The 21,353-nt window shown below is 35.0% G+C and overlaps 1 protein-coding gene across 1 annotated transcript; it reads left to right on the top strand.

Moving 5' to 3' along the window:
* Positions 1–8,388: 8,388 nt before the first annotated feature.
* On the top strand, positions 8,389–21,235 carry LOC132553572 (hemicentin-2-like; the record flags this gene model as incomplete). The annotated part of the gene is made up of 5 exons (XM_060217826.1): positions 8,389–8,466; positions 14,669–14,959; positions 15,860–16,150; positions 18,325–18,576; positions 20,936–21,235. Coding segments are annotated over exons 1-5 (1,183 nt in total), but the record flags the coding sequence as incomplete, so codon positions are not given.
* Between the last annotated feature and the right edge of the window lie 118 nt (positions 21,236–21,353).

Here is a 21,353-nt window from a genome sequence, read left to right as displayed (position 1 = left end):
GTAACCTCAACGTCAACGTCAGGTAAAGAAAGATTGAACAATAAACTCTGGAAATTTTGTTTGTCTGATTTTCAATCAATGTTGCAGCTCTGGTCAGAAAGACAAATGTGGCTTGCCAGTGGCTCACCACTCACCAAAATACAGCTTACATTTAAGACCCTGACCATGAGCTCTCTGTATGTATGGTTATTGTATTTGTGTACGACATCTATGCTTCAAGGCAGATCATAATGTTTTGGGTTTCAACACACACTTACATGACATTTTTATAATCTTATGAACTAGATTTAAATGTCCCCGACCACTGTTACATCGCTTGGTCGAATCTTCAGCTCTTAATTAATAAATAAGTAATTCGTTAACGTTATTACGGGCGAGACCAGAAGCTGTTAAGTGTTAGGCCAGCTTACTGAACTCCTAAGGAGTACTGGACATGACTGATCTGACATGAATTAGTACGTCGTTTGACCCCAATTATATATATATATATATATATTGTGAACGGCTTCTTTGACGTAAAAAACACAAAAACTTATTAATGTCAATAAGACGAATTTCGCAAGCCAAGACTAGAAGTGAAAACTGTCAACATGAAATTTAAAAGGTCCGACGGCAATGGCCGACCACAGGGGCCTGACCCAAATATCAGACTTTACCTTCTTTTCTATACAACCGCTCGGAATTTCATCACTTCGGCCTGATGAATATTGACATAAAATGGTATTACGTGTATCCTTTCAGATCAGCTATAGACATAAAGGCACATTTCCCCATCACTCTGTTTGCTTGCATGTTGTTTTCATCTCGTTGCTTCCTGACTAACTTCAACGTTATCATGCATTATCAAATTTGCCGAAATCGCTTTTGTGCAATGCGTCGTGTTCCAATAAAGTTATTTACCGCGAGGTAGGATTACTCTACGTGTAGTTATTAATAACAGTTCGAAGCTCGGCGGGGATATATATTTTTTCTTTTGTTAAATGTATATTTTTTAAATGTAGAACCATTTTTATATAAAAAAAACCTACAGCATGCGCTGACCAGTCTTACCTCTAGTTAGAAATAACTGCCGAACTAATTAACTAATAAAAGTTACTATATAAGTTAATTGAATTATTCAAAATTGTGTTCAATTAGATACATGTCAAATTTTCAATAAAAAATCTGTCTGCCAGAGTGAGACTAGTTTAATTTAGTTATTGACATCTATTGGCCAGTGTCCAGTTATTTATTGACCAGTGGCCAGAGACATACTACACATGGTAAATGTTATGAATTCACTCCCTGATTAGTTATTGCCTAAGCTCTGTCTGGACAGTTCACTTGGAAATCAGGTTATACTAATCTTGTGGAAAATTACTTTAACAACAGTTTCATAACATTTTGGTATAAATAGACCCCTTTTGGTCTGTCAGAGGGAAAGAGAGATGAACGGAGGCCAGACAGGAGAGAGGGTGGTTCTCCGTTAGTGGGACACCCGCTCGCTCGGGCTTTTGTCCGAAAAGAATAACATTACATCTGAACGGGAGTACATGTATTGTAAAGGCACGGTTATCGTAAATACTTACCACGCTGTTAACATGTTTGGTGTATATAGTTAAATACACGCAAAGATTAAACTACGTTCAGCAATGACTGTTTGCATCATCTATTTTCAACAAATTAAAAAAAATGCCTGGATTTTAACCAAAATTTCATCATGGACTTTTAACCAAGACTGTATCTAACATTTAACAAGTTTTGATTCAACTCCCAGGCGTAACCAGAGATTTACATGTAACCCTGGTAAAATACTAACCGCAATATACCACTTGGCTAGAGAGAACGTCTCTTTTACTCGATTGGTTGAGCGTCAGACAAGTAAGTCAGGGGTCCCGAGTTCGATTGCTAGCGGAGGCATTGAAATAAATAATGACCTCTGTTACATTGGCGCCCATGTAGGGACCCGGGAATAGTACTTAGCCATGCCCCACCAGCATTGCTGTAACCCCTGGAGAGGGGCGCGACGATTTACCCTACACCACCCCACGCCTACCCGACGCAACCCCACGCCTACCCGACGCCACCCAACGCCTACCCGACGCCACCCCACGCCTACCCGACGCAACCCCACGCCTACCAGACGCCACCCCACGCCTACCCGACGCCACCCACCACCTACCCAACGCTAATTGTTTTACAGGTTTAAAACCCCCAAAACTGTATATGAAGGACTCCGGACATTTTCCAGTTAATTAATTAACAATAAAATAAATAATTAATATTATTAGGCGACAAATCAGCTTTTATCCCTAATTTCCCAATTAAGTGCGTTAAGATATTTTGAAATGTTATTGAAAAACCCATAACTCTACACTTCAGATGTTTTGAAGCCTATATCGAAGTAGAAATGAATACTAGCCTAGATGTCAATATTTATACTTGACCTGTTTGGTTAAAGATAACATTAAGATATATTAGCCGTTAATTTAATATTTCATTAGTTTTAAATATTTATCATTATTACGTAAGAAAGGGGACGAAACATTTTTCAACGAAGCCTTTTTTATTCAATCATGATTACATAACAAATGTAGGGAACTTAAATTTGCATGTACATGAATGTGTAAATATTTAAAGAAAACATGGTTAACATAAATAGAATACTAGAACGTGATTAAAACAAATCAATCGTTGCACTTTGAATTAATTTAGTATAACAAACACGAAGAAAATATAAATCTATGTACAATAACAATGAATGGTAAGACAATATCATTACAGTACACCAAACAAAACCCTAAGTATATCTTAAGATATTATGTAATTGATATAACAAGTAGAAAGCAAATTGTGTTTATTGTATAAATATATTTGATAAAATGAAAATTGATATTAAACAATACAGTTGATATATGGAAAGCATTAGCTACACGACTTTTTTTATAAAAAAACCCATGTACCCAGGACTTGGGAGAGAGGACCATGCTTTCCGTAAGTCACATTTATTTACACATCATAAAATTACAATTACTATAGGGTATATAGAGATTACACAACGAGTGGTTGTTGAATACGGCGTTTATTTCACTCGAGTTAGTTATTTTTTAAAAGTTAAAAAAGACACTCGCTTTAAATGCCGCTAAACCCGCTAAACTCGCTAAAGCTCGTGCCTTTTGTAACTTTTAACTTTCGGACAAGAGACAAGAGGAAAAGAAGTTCACCCGATCAGAGAGGAAGCAGTTGGAGTCCCAGATAAACAAATCGGCAATCACTGACCATGCCATGCAGGAAAACCATGTGATTGACTGGGAAAACTCAAAGGTGCTCGATAGGGAGAACCATCTTCTGAAGCGACAGATCAAAGAAGCCATCTGGATACGCCGCAGCGGGGCAGTTCTGAACCGAGATGAAGGGGCTCATAGACTCTCGCACATCTACGACCAAGTAATAAAATAAGCGTAGCCGAATGGTTTTACTATTCGCTAACAGTCATTTCGGCACTTGTCAGCATGTCCGAAATCGACGCTATTCCACGACAACTCGTACACATATCACACCTTTGTGTACATGCTTTACTGGTCATTTGTCTGAGGAAGGTGACAGCGTACGGATCGTACTGGTCACCGAAACGTCACATATTAAAATTCCTGGTTGTGTATAAAGAATCTTTACATAATCCTTACTTTCCAACCTGACGAAAATGTTCAGTAGTATCTTACAGCGTCGTCTGCTTGTTTACATCGATCTGCCAGCTGTCATCTGTCATCGTCATCACAACAAGAAAACACGGTTAACACCTACAATCCTGTATCACAGAAACAATCCGAAACTCGCATCGAATCCCTGTTTGCTGGTTCTCACATTGAAAATTGCCAAATCACCGTAAATATCACCACAAATGTTCCACCACCCAAACGTCATCGAATCACGGTGATCGAGAGCGACAGCAACTCGGAATAGGAGATCGTGTAAGGTCACGCCTTGAATTTATGAATGGAATTCCTTTGACTATGGTGACGTCATGTCAGCGTCACAGTATTTTGAATAAATGTTAAAACAGTAAAAAGATACATTGATATATTTCTTAAAATGATCAAATATGTGATTTCGATGATAAAACTATATGTTGAATTATAAAAATCCGTTCCTTGTTGATTTCTTTGAAGTATTTGACGGAACAATTTCTTTTCGCGGATGTTTACTTACACATACTATATAATCACAAAGAGATCTTTTTTTTTTCATCTGCGAATAATATATTCATCCTGCAATATACCGAAAAATGATTTGAAATTTGACAGCAAACTGAAAGTTTGCAAAATATGGGTGTGATCGTCAAGAATATCCAGTTCGTTTTTTTTTAATAAAAACCTCGGATTCAAAAAATGAAAAAAATGAAGATAATGGCCGACCAACTGTCATTTCCCCAAAATTTTGGTAAAGATATGAGAGAAAAAGACGATTTAATTATGTGTGTATGTAGGATAGGGATATCAGTCCACCCTCGGGGTAACAAAATATGGTAAAACCCTCGGGTGGAATATCCCTATCCTACATACACGCATATGAAAGAGTCTTATAGTAATTGCAACATCTTGGGTATTTCAAAGGTTTTATTTAGTCAACTTCATCATAGAGCTATTTATCATTTGGCTTGTTGGCGATAAATATATGGTTGTGTGTATTTTGTTATTTTTTTCAAACCTATTTTGATTTGTTCACATTATTGTCGTCAAATTTGAAATAAGAATAAAAGAAGATATAAAATCGCTTAAAATTAAGAAAAATAGCCTCTGGTTCTCTTATTTTAGTAAATTTTGCATTCCAGAGTGTAATACATTTAGCTTCTCAGTACTTTCAGTACTTTGATTTGTCATGGAACGCTGATTACACTGGAGGAAATTTATTTATTTATTTTAATCAATTAATTAATTTATTTATTTCATGTCCTCTACCAGCTTTCGGCAATTTAGCACACAAGACCATCTGTATTATTTTGTGTGATTAACGTATCTACACTGCTGGAGTGGAAAATAAGTAATTTTACTGGAAATCCGAATTTTACATAAATCTTGTAGTATTATGTATTCGGCTTTACTTTTCTCTCAGATTCTTCGCACCGAAATAAATGTTCGGCAATGTACGTCACAGTTAAGCTTAGTCTGGTAATCACGTAGTGAATCATCCAGACCATCCTCGATACTGAAAGGGTTACGATCACTTTTGAACACGAACAGGAACACGTCTTGGAAATATTGAAGGTTTCTAAGCGACACCTGGTGGACAAGACTAACAGACTAGTTTGATCTTTTGGTGTACATCAAAAGAATCTCGAAGTGGCATAACAGTAGATTGTAATGGCTTTGAAGTTGGATATCACTCCTTCGTAATCTTCAAAAGGAGCCAGTGATTGGTAAGTTTTTTTCTCCTGGAAGGAATCAATTACCTCACTTGTGCCATGACATGTTTCAGGGGAGCAGAGAGCAAAAGTGACTGTCACCCCCGGAGTATCGATGATAAATCAAGACTTTTGTGAAGAGAAAATGGAGATACAATTGCGTTTGAATCTAACATTAGTTTTATATATCCATCACTCATAATATCACTGTTCTCATATACAGAATATGTTACAGTTATTGGATGTCTAAATGAGTGTATTACAAGATATTTCGGTGGGCGGTTACGAATTCGCGAAGCGAGCTGGTAATGCCCACCGAAATATCGAGTGTATATGAGTCCTATTGACATTAAATAACTGGCTTGTATCATGTCCGTCAATCAACTGCCACGAACCAATCACATTTGTCCTGTGTTCCTGAGTGCATTTCCCGCCAAAAACATTCAACAATCCATTAGTATTTCAACCCAAGCCGACTTCCTACATCAAGTCTGTTGTCCAGTAACATCCAAATCTAGGAAATTATTGCACACTTCTGGTGTCCAGTAACTTCCAAATCTAGGAAATTATTTTACACTTCTGTTGTCCAGTGACTTCCAAATCTAGGACATTATTGTACACTTCTGTTGTTCTTCCTACAAATCTAGGAAATTATTGTACAGTTCTGGTGTCCAGTAACTTCCAAATCTAGGAAATTATTGTACACTTCTAGTGTCCAGTAACTTCCAGATATTGGAAGTTATTGGACAGCCAAGCTCCAACCCCCCACCCCAAGCTGGGTATTGCTATTTTTTGTACAGGCAACTTCAAAGGAAAAATAGCCAGACCATGATACAAATACAGGTAATCTAACATTAGCTCTGTATATATCCATCATTCATGATATCACTGTTCTCATATACAGAATATATAAAGGTTATAACCTACTTAGAGACGTGCATATTGTATCGCTCATAATCAATGGAAAAATAACCCCCCCCCCCCCCACGCTTCCTGGTATATAAGATCAATTAAGTCCCCTGCGGTACACCCAAGTATCACGGCCAGCCCGAATTAATACCGGTTATTATCTCGAGACCACAGTGGGAATACCAAAAAATTGTACACGGCAAATAGTCTTGTATGTTAATATACTTTATACAGGGAATCCATCATGGCAAGCTCGTAAGACTCAACGCTTTAGCTTGAATTGAATCCGGCCGTCTATTTTCTTAAACGACGGTTATTATAAAAATACAACATTTTACATATATTATTATAAAATCACAAAAAGCCTGCCAAATACACTTAACAAACCAACCCCCCCCCCTCCAAAAAAAAAAAAAAAAACAACAAAACAAAACAGAAATTAATTATGCTACATACGAGGAAAAAACATACAACAGTACATGGTATTGTATAGCAATTGAAAGGAAGGCAGAAAGGGGATTGAGGTGGGCTAAACTTATCACATAAAAAGAGATAGAAATGTTATAAAACATAGGCGAGAGCTAAAGGTAAAGAAATGATCTTGACTGTACGAACCTTCATCCGCCATACTTGATCTTCAGCTTCTGAAGTAAATTAGCTTTGTGATTTATTTATATAGCGTCTAAAATAGCCACATATTACTACGCATGAGTAATACATGCGACTGCCTCACTTATCCCTTAAAGTGCCTTCCAATAAAACAAAACAATTATTATATACAAATGAATGCACAGCATGCCTGCATAAATTGTATTAAAACAAGTTTTAATTTGTATTTAGGCAACCTTTCTGATACACTTCGGACACCCTATTATTTAGATTTGGACACATCAAGTTCTAGAAATAATATAATGTTATTTTATAAATCTGATTTAATATTACCATTTAAAATTCCCATGGCATCAATTATCCAAGTTGGGATGAATGCACATGTTGGCACTTGTATCCATGAGCTACACTTCTTAGCAATATACACAGACCAACTCCACACACCATTTCAGTTCTATTTTCAGCAGTCTTAGATGAATTAAGCCCAGCTTTTATTTTTCAGCTCCACACACCATTTCAGTTCTATTTTCAGATTGGTCTTAGATAAATTAAGCTCAGCTAAACAACGACTCGGATGATATATTGACATGATAATAATGGTGATGATGAAGATGGCATGACGATGTCATGATGATGGTAGTGGAAGTGATGTGATGATGATGATGATGATGGCATGACGATGGCATGATGATGGTAGTGGAAGTGATGTGATGATGATGATGATGATGGCATGATGATGGTAGTGGAAGTGATATATTACGGAAACGTACCATTTAAGTTGTCGGATTACACAGAGAGACGACAGGAACTGACGCAATTCAAAGTCCCATTTCTTCACTGAATCATTTAAATTTAAACTGTCGACCAAAGGAGGACATCCGGTACACAAGTGTTCAAGTAAGTCTTACCCCTGACTAATGCTTGACAGGAAGAAGTGTTCATCACCACATATACACTCAAATAAAGTATATAAAGTAAAATCATAGTTATGATATTAACAATCTAGTATAAAGATGAAAGGTCTTTCATCTTAGTACATTTAACTTGAGGAAATATGATAATATGATATAGTTTTAATGGGTAAAAAATTTGCTAACGGGGAAAGATTTATCAACGGTTTTATAGAGAAAGCTTGATGCGAGAAACATGTATCTGGGTTTTATATAGGAAAGAAAATTAATCAGAAAACGGTTTCCCCGAGTTTGATACACACACACACACACACACACACATATTTATTTAAACCATCAATTTTTTCCTTTCGCTTGGTCTTAATTCGCCCCTATATTCAACATCCAACTTTAGCTAAAGTAAATAATGGACAATTGTCCAAATGCAATGATTTGTTTCTGTACACATATATGACTGTGTGAACTACATGCTATAAGTATAAAACCACAAGGAAGTAATTGTATCTATATCAACCGTTCGTGGATAGTGTACTGAAGTAGATTACGGAGAAAACGGATATGGCAAATTCAATTTTCCATGTCTGAGCAAGAATTATGTTTTAAACAAGATGGAGGTGGTTGTGCTGTTTTCAGTGATACTTGCCTGTCTCTGCTTGGGTGAGTGATTCTATAAAATCAACAGAATATTACTTCAATTTTATGTATACTGTTTAGTGGTGATGAAGCAGGTTCAATTCTATTTTGATCAGTCTTTTACTACATAGCCTTAAATAATCCGATGAAAATTAATGTTCAATACAGTCTAATTCAAAATTCAAGATTCATACAGAAAAAATATTATACTGATGATGAGGTATACTGAAACTCATAATATACTGATGATGAGGTATACTGACACTTATTATATACTGATAATAAGGTATACTGACACTCATTATATACTGATGATGAGGTATACTGACACTCATTATCTACTGATGATGTAGTATACTGACACTCAGTATATACTGATGATGAGGTATACTGACACTCATTATATACTGATAATAAGGTATACTGACACTCATTATATACTGATGATGAGGTTTACTGACACTCATTATCTTCTGATGATGTAGTATACTGACACTCAGTATATACTGATGATGAGGTATACTGACACTCATTATATGCTGATGATGTGGTATACTGACACTCATTAGCTACTGATGACGAGGTATACTGACACTCATTATATTACTTATGACGTGGTATACTGACACTCATTATATACTGATGATGAGGTATACTGACACTCATTATATACTGATGATGTGGTATACTGACACTCATTAGCTACTGATGATGAGGTATACTGACACTCGTTATATACTGATGACAAGGTATACTGACACTCATTATATACTGATGACAAGGTATAATGACACTGATTATATACTGATGACAAGGTATACTGACACTCGTTATATACTGATGATGAGGTATACTGACACTCGTTATATACTGATGACGAGGTATACTGACACTCATTATATACTGATGACAAGGTACAAGGTATACTCATTATATACTGATGACAAGGTATACTGACACTCATTATATACTGATGACGAGGTATACTGACACTCGTTATATACTGATGACAAGGTATACTGACACTCGTTATATACTGATGACGAGGTATACTGACACTCGTTATATACTGATGACGAGTTATACTGACACTCGTTATATACTAATGATGAGGTATACTGACACTCGTTATATACTGATGACGAGGTATACTGACAATCATTATATACTGATGATGAGGTATACTGACACTCATTATATACTGATGACGAGGTATACTGACACTCATTATCTACTGATGATGTAGTATACTGACACTCGTTATATACTGATGATGAGGTATACTGACACTCATTATATACTGATAATAAGGTATACTGACACTCATTATATACTGATGATGAGGTATACTGACACTCATTATCTACTGATGATGTAGTATACTGACACTCAGTATATACTGATGATGAGGTATACTGACACTCGTTATATACTAATGATGAGGTATACTGACACTCGTTATATACTGATGATGAGGTATACTGACACTTATTATATACTGATAATAAGGTATACTGACACTCATTATATACTGATGATGAGGTATACTGACACTCATTATCTACTGATGATGTAGTATACTGACACTCAGTATATACTGATGATGAGGTATACTGACACTCATTATATGCTGATGATGTGGTATACTGACACTCATTAGCTACTGATGACGAGGTATACTGACACTCATTATATTACTTATGACGTGGTATACTGACACTCATTATATACTGATGATGAGGTATACTGACACTCATTATATACTGATGATGTGGTATACTGACACTCATTAGCTACTGATGATGAGGTATACTGACACTCGTTATATACTGATGACAAGGTATACTGACACTCATTATATACTGATGACAAGGTATAATGACACTGATTATATACTGATGACAAGGTATACTGACACTCGTTATATACTGATGATGAGGTATACTGACACTCGTTATATACTGATGACGAGGTATACTGACACTCGTTATATACTGATGACGAGGTATACTGACACTCATTATATACTGATGACAAGTTATACTGACACTAATTATATACTGATGACAAGGTATACTGACACTCATTATATACTGATGACAAGGTATACTGACACTCATTATATACTGATGACAAGGTATACTGACACTCGTTATATACTGATGACAAGGTATACTGACACTCGTTATATACTGATGACGAGGTATACTGACACTCGTTATATACTGATGACGAGGTATACTGACACTCGTTATATACTAATGATGAGGTATACTGACACTCGTTATATACTGATGACGAGGTATACTGACAATCATTATATACTGATGATGAGGTATACTGACACTCATTATATACTGATGACGAGGTATACTGACACTCATTATCTACTGATGATGTAGTATACTGACACTCGTTATATACTGATGATGAGGTATACTGACACTCATTATATACTGATAATAAGGTATACTGACACTCATTATATACTGATGATGAGGTATACTGACACTCATTATCTACTGATGATGTAGTATACTGACACTCAGTATATACTGATGATGAGGTATACTGACACTCGTTATATACTAATGATGAGGTATACTGACACTCGTTATATACTGATGATGAGGTATACTGACACTTATTATATACTGATAATAAGGTATACTGACACTCATTATATACTGATGATGAGGTATACTGACACTCATTATCTTCTGATGATGTAGTATACTGACACTCAGTATATACTGATGATGAGGTATACTGACACTCATTATATGCTGATGATGTGGTATACTGACACTCATTAGCTACTGATGACGAGGTATACTGACACTCATTATATTACTTATGACGTGGTATACTGACACTCATTATATACTGATGATGAGGTATACTGACACTCATTATATACTGATGATGTGGTATACTGACACTCATTAGCTACTGATGATGAGGTATACTGACACTCGTTATATACTGATGACAAGGTATACTGACACTCATTATATACTGATGACAAGGTATAATGACACTCATTATATTACTTATGACGTGGTATACTGACACTCATTATATACTGATGATGAGGTATACTGACACTCATTATATACTGATGATGTGGTATACTGACACTCATTAGCTACTGATGATGAGGTATACTGACACTCGTTATATACTGATGACAAGGTATACTGACACTCATTATATACTGATGACAAGGTATAATGACACTGATTATATACTGATGACAAGGTATACTGACACTCGTTATATACTGATGATGAGGTATACTGACACTCGTTATATACTGATGACGAGGTATACTGACACTCGTTATATACTGATGACGAGGTATACTGACACTCATTATATACTGATGACAAGTTATACTGACACTCATTATATACTGATGACAAGGTATACTGACACTCATTATATACTGATGACAAGGTATACTGACACTCATTATATACTGATGACAAGGTATACTGACACTCATTATATACTGATGACAAGGTATACTGACACTCATTATATACTGATGACAAGGTATACTGACACTCATTATATACTGATGACAAGGTATACTGACACTCATTATATACTGATGACAAGGTATACTGACACTCGTTATATACTGATGACAAGGTATACTGACAATCATTATATACTGATGGTGAGATATATTGACACTCGTTATATACTGATGACGAGGTATACTGACACTCATTATCTACTGATGATGAGGTATACTGACACTTATTATATACTGACGATGAGGTATACTGAAACTTATTATATACTGATGAGTATACTGACACTCATTATATACTGATGACGAGGTATACTGACACTCATTATCTACTGATGATGTAGTATACTGACACTCGTTATATACTGATGATGAGGTATACTGACACTCATTATATACTGCTGATGCGGTATACTGACACTAAATATATTGACACCATTTTATACTGGTGATTAGGATGTCAACTGACATTGATTACTGTTAGGTTATCCATCATTGTATCTTAATGATAATAGTCTAAGAATGTGAAGGTATTTTTACTATAAACAGTGATAAAATCATAAACGTCGTTTTGTAGATTGCACCGTCACTCGTATTAGTTACGTTTGATAGCAGCAATGATGCAGATACGTATAAGACGTTTATGAATTTACATTTTGTTTGTTTTACAGTGTGATAAATTATATAAAAGTGTCTAACAAGTGGTCACAAGGTTATTTCGGCTGACTAACACATACTAATGTATGTTTATATATTGTTTTATGAATCACTCGTTCGAGTTGTAAACTGAAGCGATTATCCCTTGAAAACGAAATTAATGTCGATGTGCGCAATTATATCCTTTTTATTATTGTAATTAAAATCTTTACAATACCGATCCCTTTCCATTCCAAATACTGAACCGCTTTGATGTCGGAAATGATTAAAATAATCTGAAGTTTGACCGATCAAGACCAGGTGTCCGACAAGTCGTGAGCTCTGTGCCTCGGCCGCACACGTGCCCAGACTTGTACAGATACCTACCCTGATCGGGTTGAGTTTAGTTAACAATGTACAACATTATCACAACTGATACTATGAAACCATATAGAATAAATCAAGCGTGTCATTGATCAGAGTGAGGGGCTAGCAAAAGTAAAAATTGTATTAATGTAGAGCTGCTAGAAAGACGTGAATTGTTCATAACACGTACAAATACGGAAAATCGGAATGGAGTGTTGTTTATACAATTGATTGCGTTATGCTGATGATCTAACCAAATATTAACAGAGCAATACGAAGTTTTTGTTTCTTCTTTTTCTGTTGTGAAGTCAAGAATTGCAGAAAAGTATCGGTTTTATTCATCGTTATATTTTTACTGCATAACATTTTTTTTGTATTTAGTTAGAAATGGGCACTGTTAATATTCTGTACATAAACAAAATCGGATCGATCATATCCGGGTCGGGATTCTTCAACTCTTTGAATTTTGGATACCGAATTCTCTCTAAACCGAATGAAACGACTAGATGATGAAGTACCATTGATACGGTAAAATGCAAAAAAGCACGTGTTTTGGTGGTGTTTTGCGACAGTGATTCAATCGGGTTTCCCACCAAAGTTCATCCTTTTCAAAGAGTAAGTTTAAACTATATTTAATTCTAATTATGTGATGTTTCATCATTCAGTTCAAAGATTAACTGCTAATGATGAGGTCAAAATGTAGAAAAAAGTAAAAGATTCTGATGAGTTTATTTTAATGCACAGGTTGGAGCAAAGAGGGATTTAACCCATAGGTCAATTTGTTATCTTTATAGAAATAGAGAATAAGAGAAAATGTACGTGTGTATACATCAATGTATAAGATTTATAATTTTCGTAACGAAATATTTCTATTGAAGGCCATCAGCTATCAATGTATCAATAACATAGTGTCATCTTCAAAAACTTTAAGGTGCTTTGTGATTAGATATAGAAAGTTCACTCATACGACATTGACGAGTTCAATTTCATTGCCGGAAATCATATTGTATAAATTCTCGAAACTGTTATCTGGTGAATATGAAATATTTTTAATCATATACCGGTATGTGCATACGAACTACTTGGTTATCGAGCAATCTATTTCTTTTTTATGCTTGATATGTAATAATGTCTATAGAAATTGGTCAGTTTATTGGGCGCCTTATCTCCTGGAATAATAAAATACGTGCCCTGTAAATATTGAAGTGTGGAATACTGTGAAGGAAATTAATAATATTACCTGTTCGATTATGAACTGGGCTGTTTGTGTCATCTCGAAAGTGTCTTGTGTCAAGGAACTGCAAGTTTGTATGATAGGTTTTGTGATATTCAGATCAAATAGTTACACAATTTCCTCCCGTTGTAAAAGAATTAAACAAAAATAAAATGATGATAATTATTGCTGATAATAAAAAATAACACGAGGTGAATCGCCAATTACTCGGGTAAATTATTATTTAGAGATAGCGGTAAACATATGCTTGATCACACACCCATTATTGAGTATGGATATTTAGCCCCGTCATTCCGTTTGTGCTATTTGGTTTTGAAACTGACAAGTGTCCTACATCTTATTCGTTAGAAATTTTAGTTTCATTTAACATAGTTGACAATATTTGATAATATAGAGAGCAAGCAAGATATAATAGTATAACTCTGAAACTAAAACACATTACTTTGCAGATCCACTAGCAGCACGGTCCATTTGGATGTTTCCATCTGGTACGATAACAGTTACCAGTGGAACGTCACAAAGCCTTGAATGTCAGGTGAAAGGAGGTAACCCACTTGTTACACTGACCTGGCGGTGTAAAGGGTCGGAAGTGGTCGGAGTGAATCTGAGCAAGGACAGTTTGTCAGCGTCTAGGCTAATCGTTCCAGTGGATCAAACCTACAATGGAAAAGAATGTGTATGTACCGCTACAAATTCTACAACAACGATCGGGGAAAAGACTGTAGTGTTTGATGTGATATGTAAGTACCAGCTTCATTGTTTTACTTCTTACCACACTCGACCCGACACTTAACTTGGATCCATGACGAAAAGGACGCAAACCCATACTTTTACAAAGATTAGATTTTCCATTGTAACTATAACATTTCCATGATATATATATATATATATATATATATTGAAAATGTGGTGAATTATCCATGCCTAATAAATATAAAGTTAAAACACTGGAAAACACATGATATATATATGATGAGAGAATGCAATTTTTAAACATATGCCTCATTCTATTAATGTACCAATGTTGATCTATAAGAAATTATAGGTTAACATGTCGCACACTGGTGAAAAACATCATAAATAACATACGTATATAACGTTTGATATTTCTAAGATAAACAGCATTAGTGACAACGAGTTTAATGTTCTAATCAAGCGTTATAAAAGGAAGAGCAAATCATAAACAGACTCAATTCCGTCCCCATATTCTCTGGGTTATAAAATAAAGATTCAGTTGCTTGTATTGCACTTAGCATGTGATATATATAATCAACAAAACCAAAGGATATGCATTACAAGACATTTAAAAATTATCGATTGAAATCGATCACAAAGTAAATATGTAATACATATGAAGTATATCGACGACAAAATAGTGCTATTCTCTCTTTTCTCTAAAATAATCATCACATGGTCCTATTCTCTTTGTACCTTTTCAGGATTCTCAGTGAAATTCTTTATTTTGTTCATATTTCGCCCTAGTTTTATGACATTTTAGCTTTTAAAAAAAATATTACCACAAACTGCAACTGGATACAAGAACGTTACGCCCGCCCATGTAGATATATTATTAGGAATGGATGTTACCAAGTTTTTTTTTCATTATTTACATTACTATTCAACACGCAATACTTTTGCAGATCCACCACTAGCAACAAACATCTATTTGCTTCCATCTGGTACGGAAACAGTTACCAATGGAACGACACAACGCCTTGAATGTCAGTTGAAGGGAGGTAACCCTCTGGCCACACTGACCTGGCGGTGTAAAGAGTCACCAAGGATCGGTGTGAATTTGACCACCAGCAATTTATCAGCGTCAAGACTGACATTTACAGTGGATGAAACCTACCATGGACAGCAGTGCGTTTGTACCGCTACATATTCTAAAACAACAATTGGGACAAAGACTGTCGTATTTAACGTGCTATGTAAGTATCAGTTTCACTACTCTTCTACCGACCATACTCGAAGTGGCTTGACTTGGAATATTAGGGGCACAAAACCTAGATTTTGCACTTTAGATTTCAGCTAACAGTAGCCATGATCAGTCTTATTGCACCATAAAGAAATGCGTGATAAATATGACGATATCGCTTTCCCTCATTTATCTGTTACAATTGAAACCAATTTTAACTACAGTTATTATATTTTCCTTTCCTATCTATGGATATTTGTGACATTACTTCTTCAATCGGAAATTTCAATTTACCTTCATTATCCACATTAGCGCACGTTATTTACAATTTCTGTTAAAAATACAGTTTACACACCAGTTAAACAACATATATAATTTCTTAATGCTAATTCCATATAATTTATTCCTAAAACATTTGTCATTGTGGTTGTTAAGATATAATATACTCTGTGGGTAGTGTCATTTCGTTGCCTTTACAAAACAACACAATCAATCTCATGAGTTCGCACACTTGTACAACATGTGTGTATTTGAAATATAAGATGTAAATATTTTATATTACGGAATAAAAATAATGCAATTAAGGCACAATAGTTGAGAAGGCGCTCCGTGCACCGATGAGCAAAATGTATACTGCAAAATACATTATCAGTCCGTGACTTTGTCAATTACAAAACACGTCTCAGAAAAAAATATCGACATGGCTATATAATGTCGACCAGAGGTGAAAATTATAAAAATGGAACCTTGAACACAAATGATATGATAACACTTCTTTCGGTCGATATATTTATGACTTTTCTACGGCTTTAAGTACCGATGATATCAAGGCATAATACAGAATTCATTAGAGAAGGGCCGACTTTATCAAGCTATATACAATTTATAAGCATCTTGTAGAAATCAATCTTAAAAATGCACACATGTAAACAGAATCTTAATTTAAAATCAAATGGGATGAAACAATGGCAATTCGGCTAGTACAAGTGGCACTTGTGGTGGTGCCATTATCCATGATTCGTTTACGGCACCACAAAGATATAGATTGCAAGTGTTTTCCGTGATGTCGACGTAATTGTATTACTTGTCTTCTGACTGGATTCGACATTGAACAGAATAATTTATATCGTGTCAGTGCTGTGAAAGAATTAAGATACATTTAAATGATGTTCGGTAATTATGTTCGTACTGTTTATGTCTGACGTTCAAGAACATATGTTATAAGGCAAGAGAAAATAGTACCTCGAAGTTAATTCTCAAATAATCGAATATAGCGATGGAAAAGCACTAAACCTGTGTCTGATGTAATATGAAGCTTAACATTTTTTATTCTCTTGAGTTTACTTGTTGGTTCCGTTGCTGTATACCTTCAATATGAATTTAGCGTTTCTGTCGTCTTCTGAGTCTTCTTTTTATTTCGGTCGTTTCAATATACATTTGCACTATTGTTGAAAGATGTGATTCATCAATATGATGATAAATCATACATACATGGGGCTGTTTTGTATATATTAAAGTCATCTGACGTTGTAGATTAGTGAAATAGAGGTAGAAATAACAAAAAATAACAGAAACAGAACAAAAATCGAAAAGAAACGAGCCTAACGAAAGAATTACTAGATGTATTACCCATGAGTTTGTGTGGTTTGTCAGTCAATAAGAGCATGTTAATTTGTTTTCCCACGAGCGTTATAAAATGTTAGGTTATACAACATTTGATGATTAATTGATGCCCTTTGAATTGAATAATACCGAATTAGTGGTAGAATAACTGTTTAAGACTTGTGATAATGTTTATCTCCTCTCGTTACAATGTTTTTGGGAATCATGTTAAATGTAATTATTTACCAATGACGGGTTTCCTGTCGATGAAGCCACAAAAGTAATGGGAATTGAGGTATCCCTTTGTCATGTTTCAGTTCGTTGCTTATTGGCATGACTCAGAATTTTAAAATACGCTTGATTTAGTTTAATAATTAAGTCATATTGAAAATGTTGATTTGTTCAATTGTATCGGGTAAGTGCTTATCGTTATCTATTATGTTCATGAGTTTAACAACAAAGTTATATTTTCTTCCGTCGTATCCTAGGTATTCCGACATTAAAAATACAGCTGTATGATTTCAATTAATTTCTGACATTATTGCATTTAACACAATACACATAAGATACATTGATATGTTACAGATGCTCCTGTCATCAACCTAAATACCTCTAAAGTCATCCTCAGTGAAGGTGAGAGTTTTAACAGGACGTGTTCAGCTCACGGTAATCCTTCTCCAAACGTGTCCTGGGTTCAGGATTTTACTACGTTACCGTCAACAGGGGTCCTTTTTTTCTCCAGGATAGAGAAAGGGGACGCCGGTATCTATGTATGCCTTGCTGAAAACGGCATTACCTCACAAACACGAACGAAATCTTTCCGGATCATCGTACAATGTAAGTAAACAAAAAGAGTTCTGTATTTCAGACAAAGTCTGAAGTGACCTATCGCGATCGCCTTTTATCCATTAAATTTCAAGGTCACATGGCTAAAATATATTAAAATCTTCAAACAACTTCCTCTCAATTACTGAAAGGGCCGGAGGTCTTATATTGGGCCTGTATCAAGCTTGCATGAAAGGCGACAAAGTTTGTACAAATAAAAGACCTCGAACTACTTTCAAGGTGACAGGTGGCAAATTTTTTAAAATCTTCAAACGATGAGACCCAGTGTAATGATATTTGGCCAGAAGCAGTAATATTCGACAAATAGCATGATGGGATAAAGGGTAACTAAGATTGTTTAAATGAATGATAGCTTTCATGGTGACAAGGATAAAATACCTTAAAACCGGAAAATGATTTTCCACAATAACCAAGAGACGAAACTTGGGACCACCAGCAAGCTAGTCAAGTGGATAAATGGCTAGACTTAAGTTTTAATTACCACAATACTTCATGTTTCTCCACTTCTCGAAGATGTAAAATTTATCCTCCTACAATGATATATGTGAGTATTCGTATTCATTTGCAGTTGAAATGACAAAACAGGTTGGAATTTAGTTGTCGAGTAGTTTAAAGTTTTGAAAACGTCAGTGCGAGGTCCTAGGAGTTGGATTTGTTCCAATTTCTGCAGTGTCTTTAAATTATCACACGTACTACAAACATTGCTCTATTGGCCTTAATCTGTATGCTAGATATTGGATAAGGCAGATTTGTTATGTTTGGGCTTGTCTTTTGTTACAAAAAACAAGTCAGGTGACCGTTTAGGACTATGGGCCTCTTGTTAACGTAAGTATCGAGTCAGAATTATATTCCATCACGCTTCACAGAACGGTGGAAATATGTTTGTTCTACTATTACCCATTATGCTTATTTATGTCCTGTTTTATGATTTTTTTGTTACTTTATATTGCGAAAATACGTTTTCCTTAGAGCCTTCAGCGCCATCTGCAGTTTTTGATATATAAATATAGAAAGACAAAGCGATAGCACAAGGTATTTATAATGTTATACTAGTTTGGATGTATTATTTATCGCAGCAAAGAAAAGCAATTAATTCATATATGAACCAAACACAAAATGAAGTAAAACTGAATATATATATGGGAATATCTCGCCTATTGGTCTATTCGATAGGATATTAATTTTTCATTCACATACAGCGTAATACTTTTCAAACATGACGTAAGAAGGTCGTGCATTATACAATTACCAGTTAACTTTGTAACCTAAAGCGAAATTGAATATTATAGATATAACGTTTATTCAATTAGTCGGGGGATCTTTAATGGGTGTTTTTAATTGTGTGTGATATATCGTGGATATTCATTCTTAAATTAACTGGTAGAGAGGTCATGACATTGTCCCTGCAATCAGGTTCATTGCGTATATAGGTTAGTGACGTCATACACAGGCGTTATCCGCGCTAGATATGTACATCGCGTTAATATTGAAACAATCTGGTTACATTTAAGATGAGTTAGAATTGATCTTAAAATTGACTCTTTATTTAGAATATATACCCGTTTTTGCGACAGATGTTACACTTACTTGTCTTACTACGTATCTATTATGAGTTCAATTAATAATATTACTCAATTCCATGTTTAGAATGTTATCATTGTATTTAAGAAACCCATATGAAAAAGCACAATGTGTATTTACATCAATTCACAAGCAATACACCAAATTTCATATAGAAAACAAACGTTCACCCATTCTTAGTACTGTTATATGATTGTGATCTACACCGGAATGTATTTCTGAATAAATTATGTACGATACGCACACAATTGTCTTACATGTTTGAATTGAAAGCGTTCGTTGCATTACTGGCATTTTCTTTACATAAAATGCTGAATTTATTAATGTCAGAAAGCCCGTGCCTTTCACTGAATGATATATTGATGGTGTGTTGGCATTAAATAACAAGAAAATTATTGACCATGTCGATCATATATACCCACCAGAAATTTGACACCAATGATATATAGGTTGAATGCCATTATGAGGCTTTTTAAAGTCAACATGATTGTCGCATTTAAGAAAATGTATTTGTTCGTTATGAAACGGAACGTATGTGATACTCATTGTAACACTGTGGGATACAATTGACCAAATCCCCCTTATATATTGTTGTACTTAAAAACATTTAATAGCATATTCAATGCGATTTCCTGAAAAATATAATGTTTTGCTATTTATTACATTTGATTTAACCATTTAATATTTAATGTAAAGGAGATTTTTTTATCTATTAATTCTTTCCAAAGTATCAAACAAGTCTGTATGTTTTTTTTCTGCATGTTTTTAGATGCACCCGAAGTTGACTTGGCATTTACAAACATGACAGAAAATACTACGAACGCCAGTCTGAATTGTACTGCTAGGGGCGTTCCTTCCGTGTACAAGTTCAGGTGGATACACAAGATTGGATCTACAGTCGTCAGAGATTTAGATGACCACGTGATCAATTCAGAGTCAGTAAGTACACTGACTTTACCAAGAGTGAGCTATCAGGACATGGGGACATACATCTGTGAAGTGGAGAACGGAATCAAAGGGAGTAATGGTCAGATTGTACAGACAAAACAGGGAATCATATTTGTGGAAGGTAACAAAGTTAAAAATCATTAGGATGTTTAAGATGCATAACTCAAACTATTTTTCCAAGTATTAGCTTACTCTCTCATCAACGTACAATCCGTTTTTCAGGTTGCCAGAACGCGTTT

The sequence above is a fragment of the Ylistrum balloti genome, unplaced genomic scaffold (genome assembly GCF_031769215.1).
Source record: "Ylistrum balloti isolate Yb309-2 unplaced genomic scaffold, AGI_CSIRO_Ybal_v1 Utg370336, whole genome shotgun sequence".
Classification (NCBI taxonomy): domain Eukaryota; kingdom Metazoa; phylum Mollusca; class Bivalvia; order Pectinida; family Pectinidae; genus Ylistrum; species Ylistrum balloti.
The sequence above is the reverse complement of the archived record's forward strand: the minus strand, read 5'-3'. Positions and strand labels throughout refer to the sequence as shown.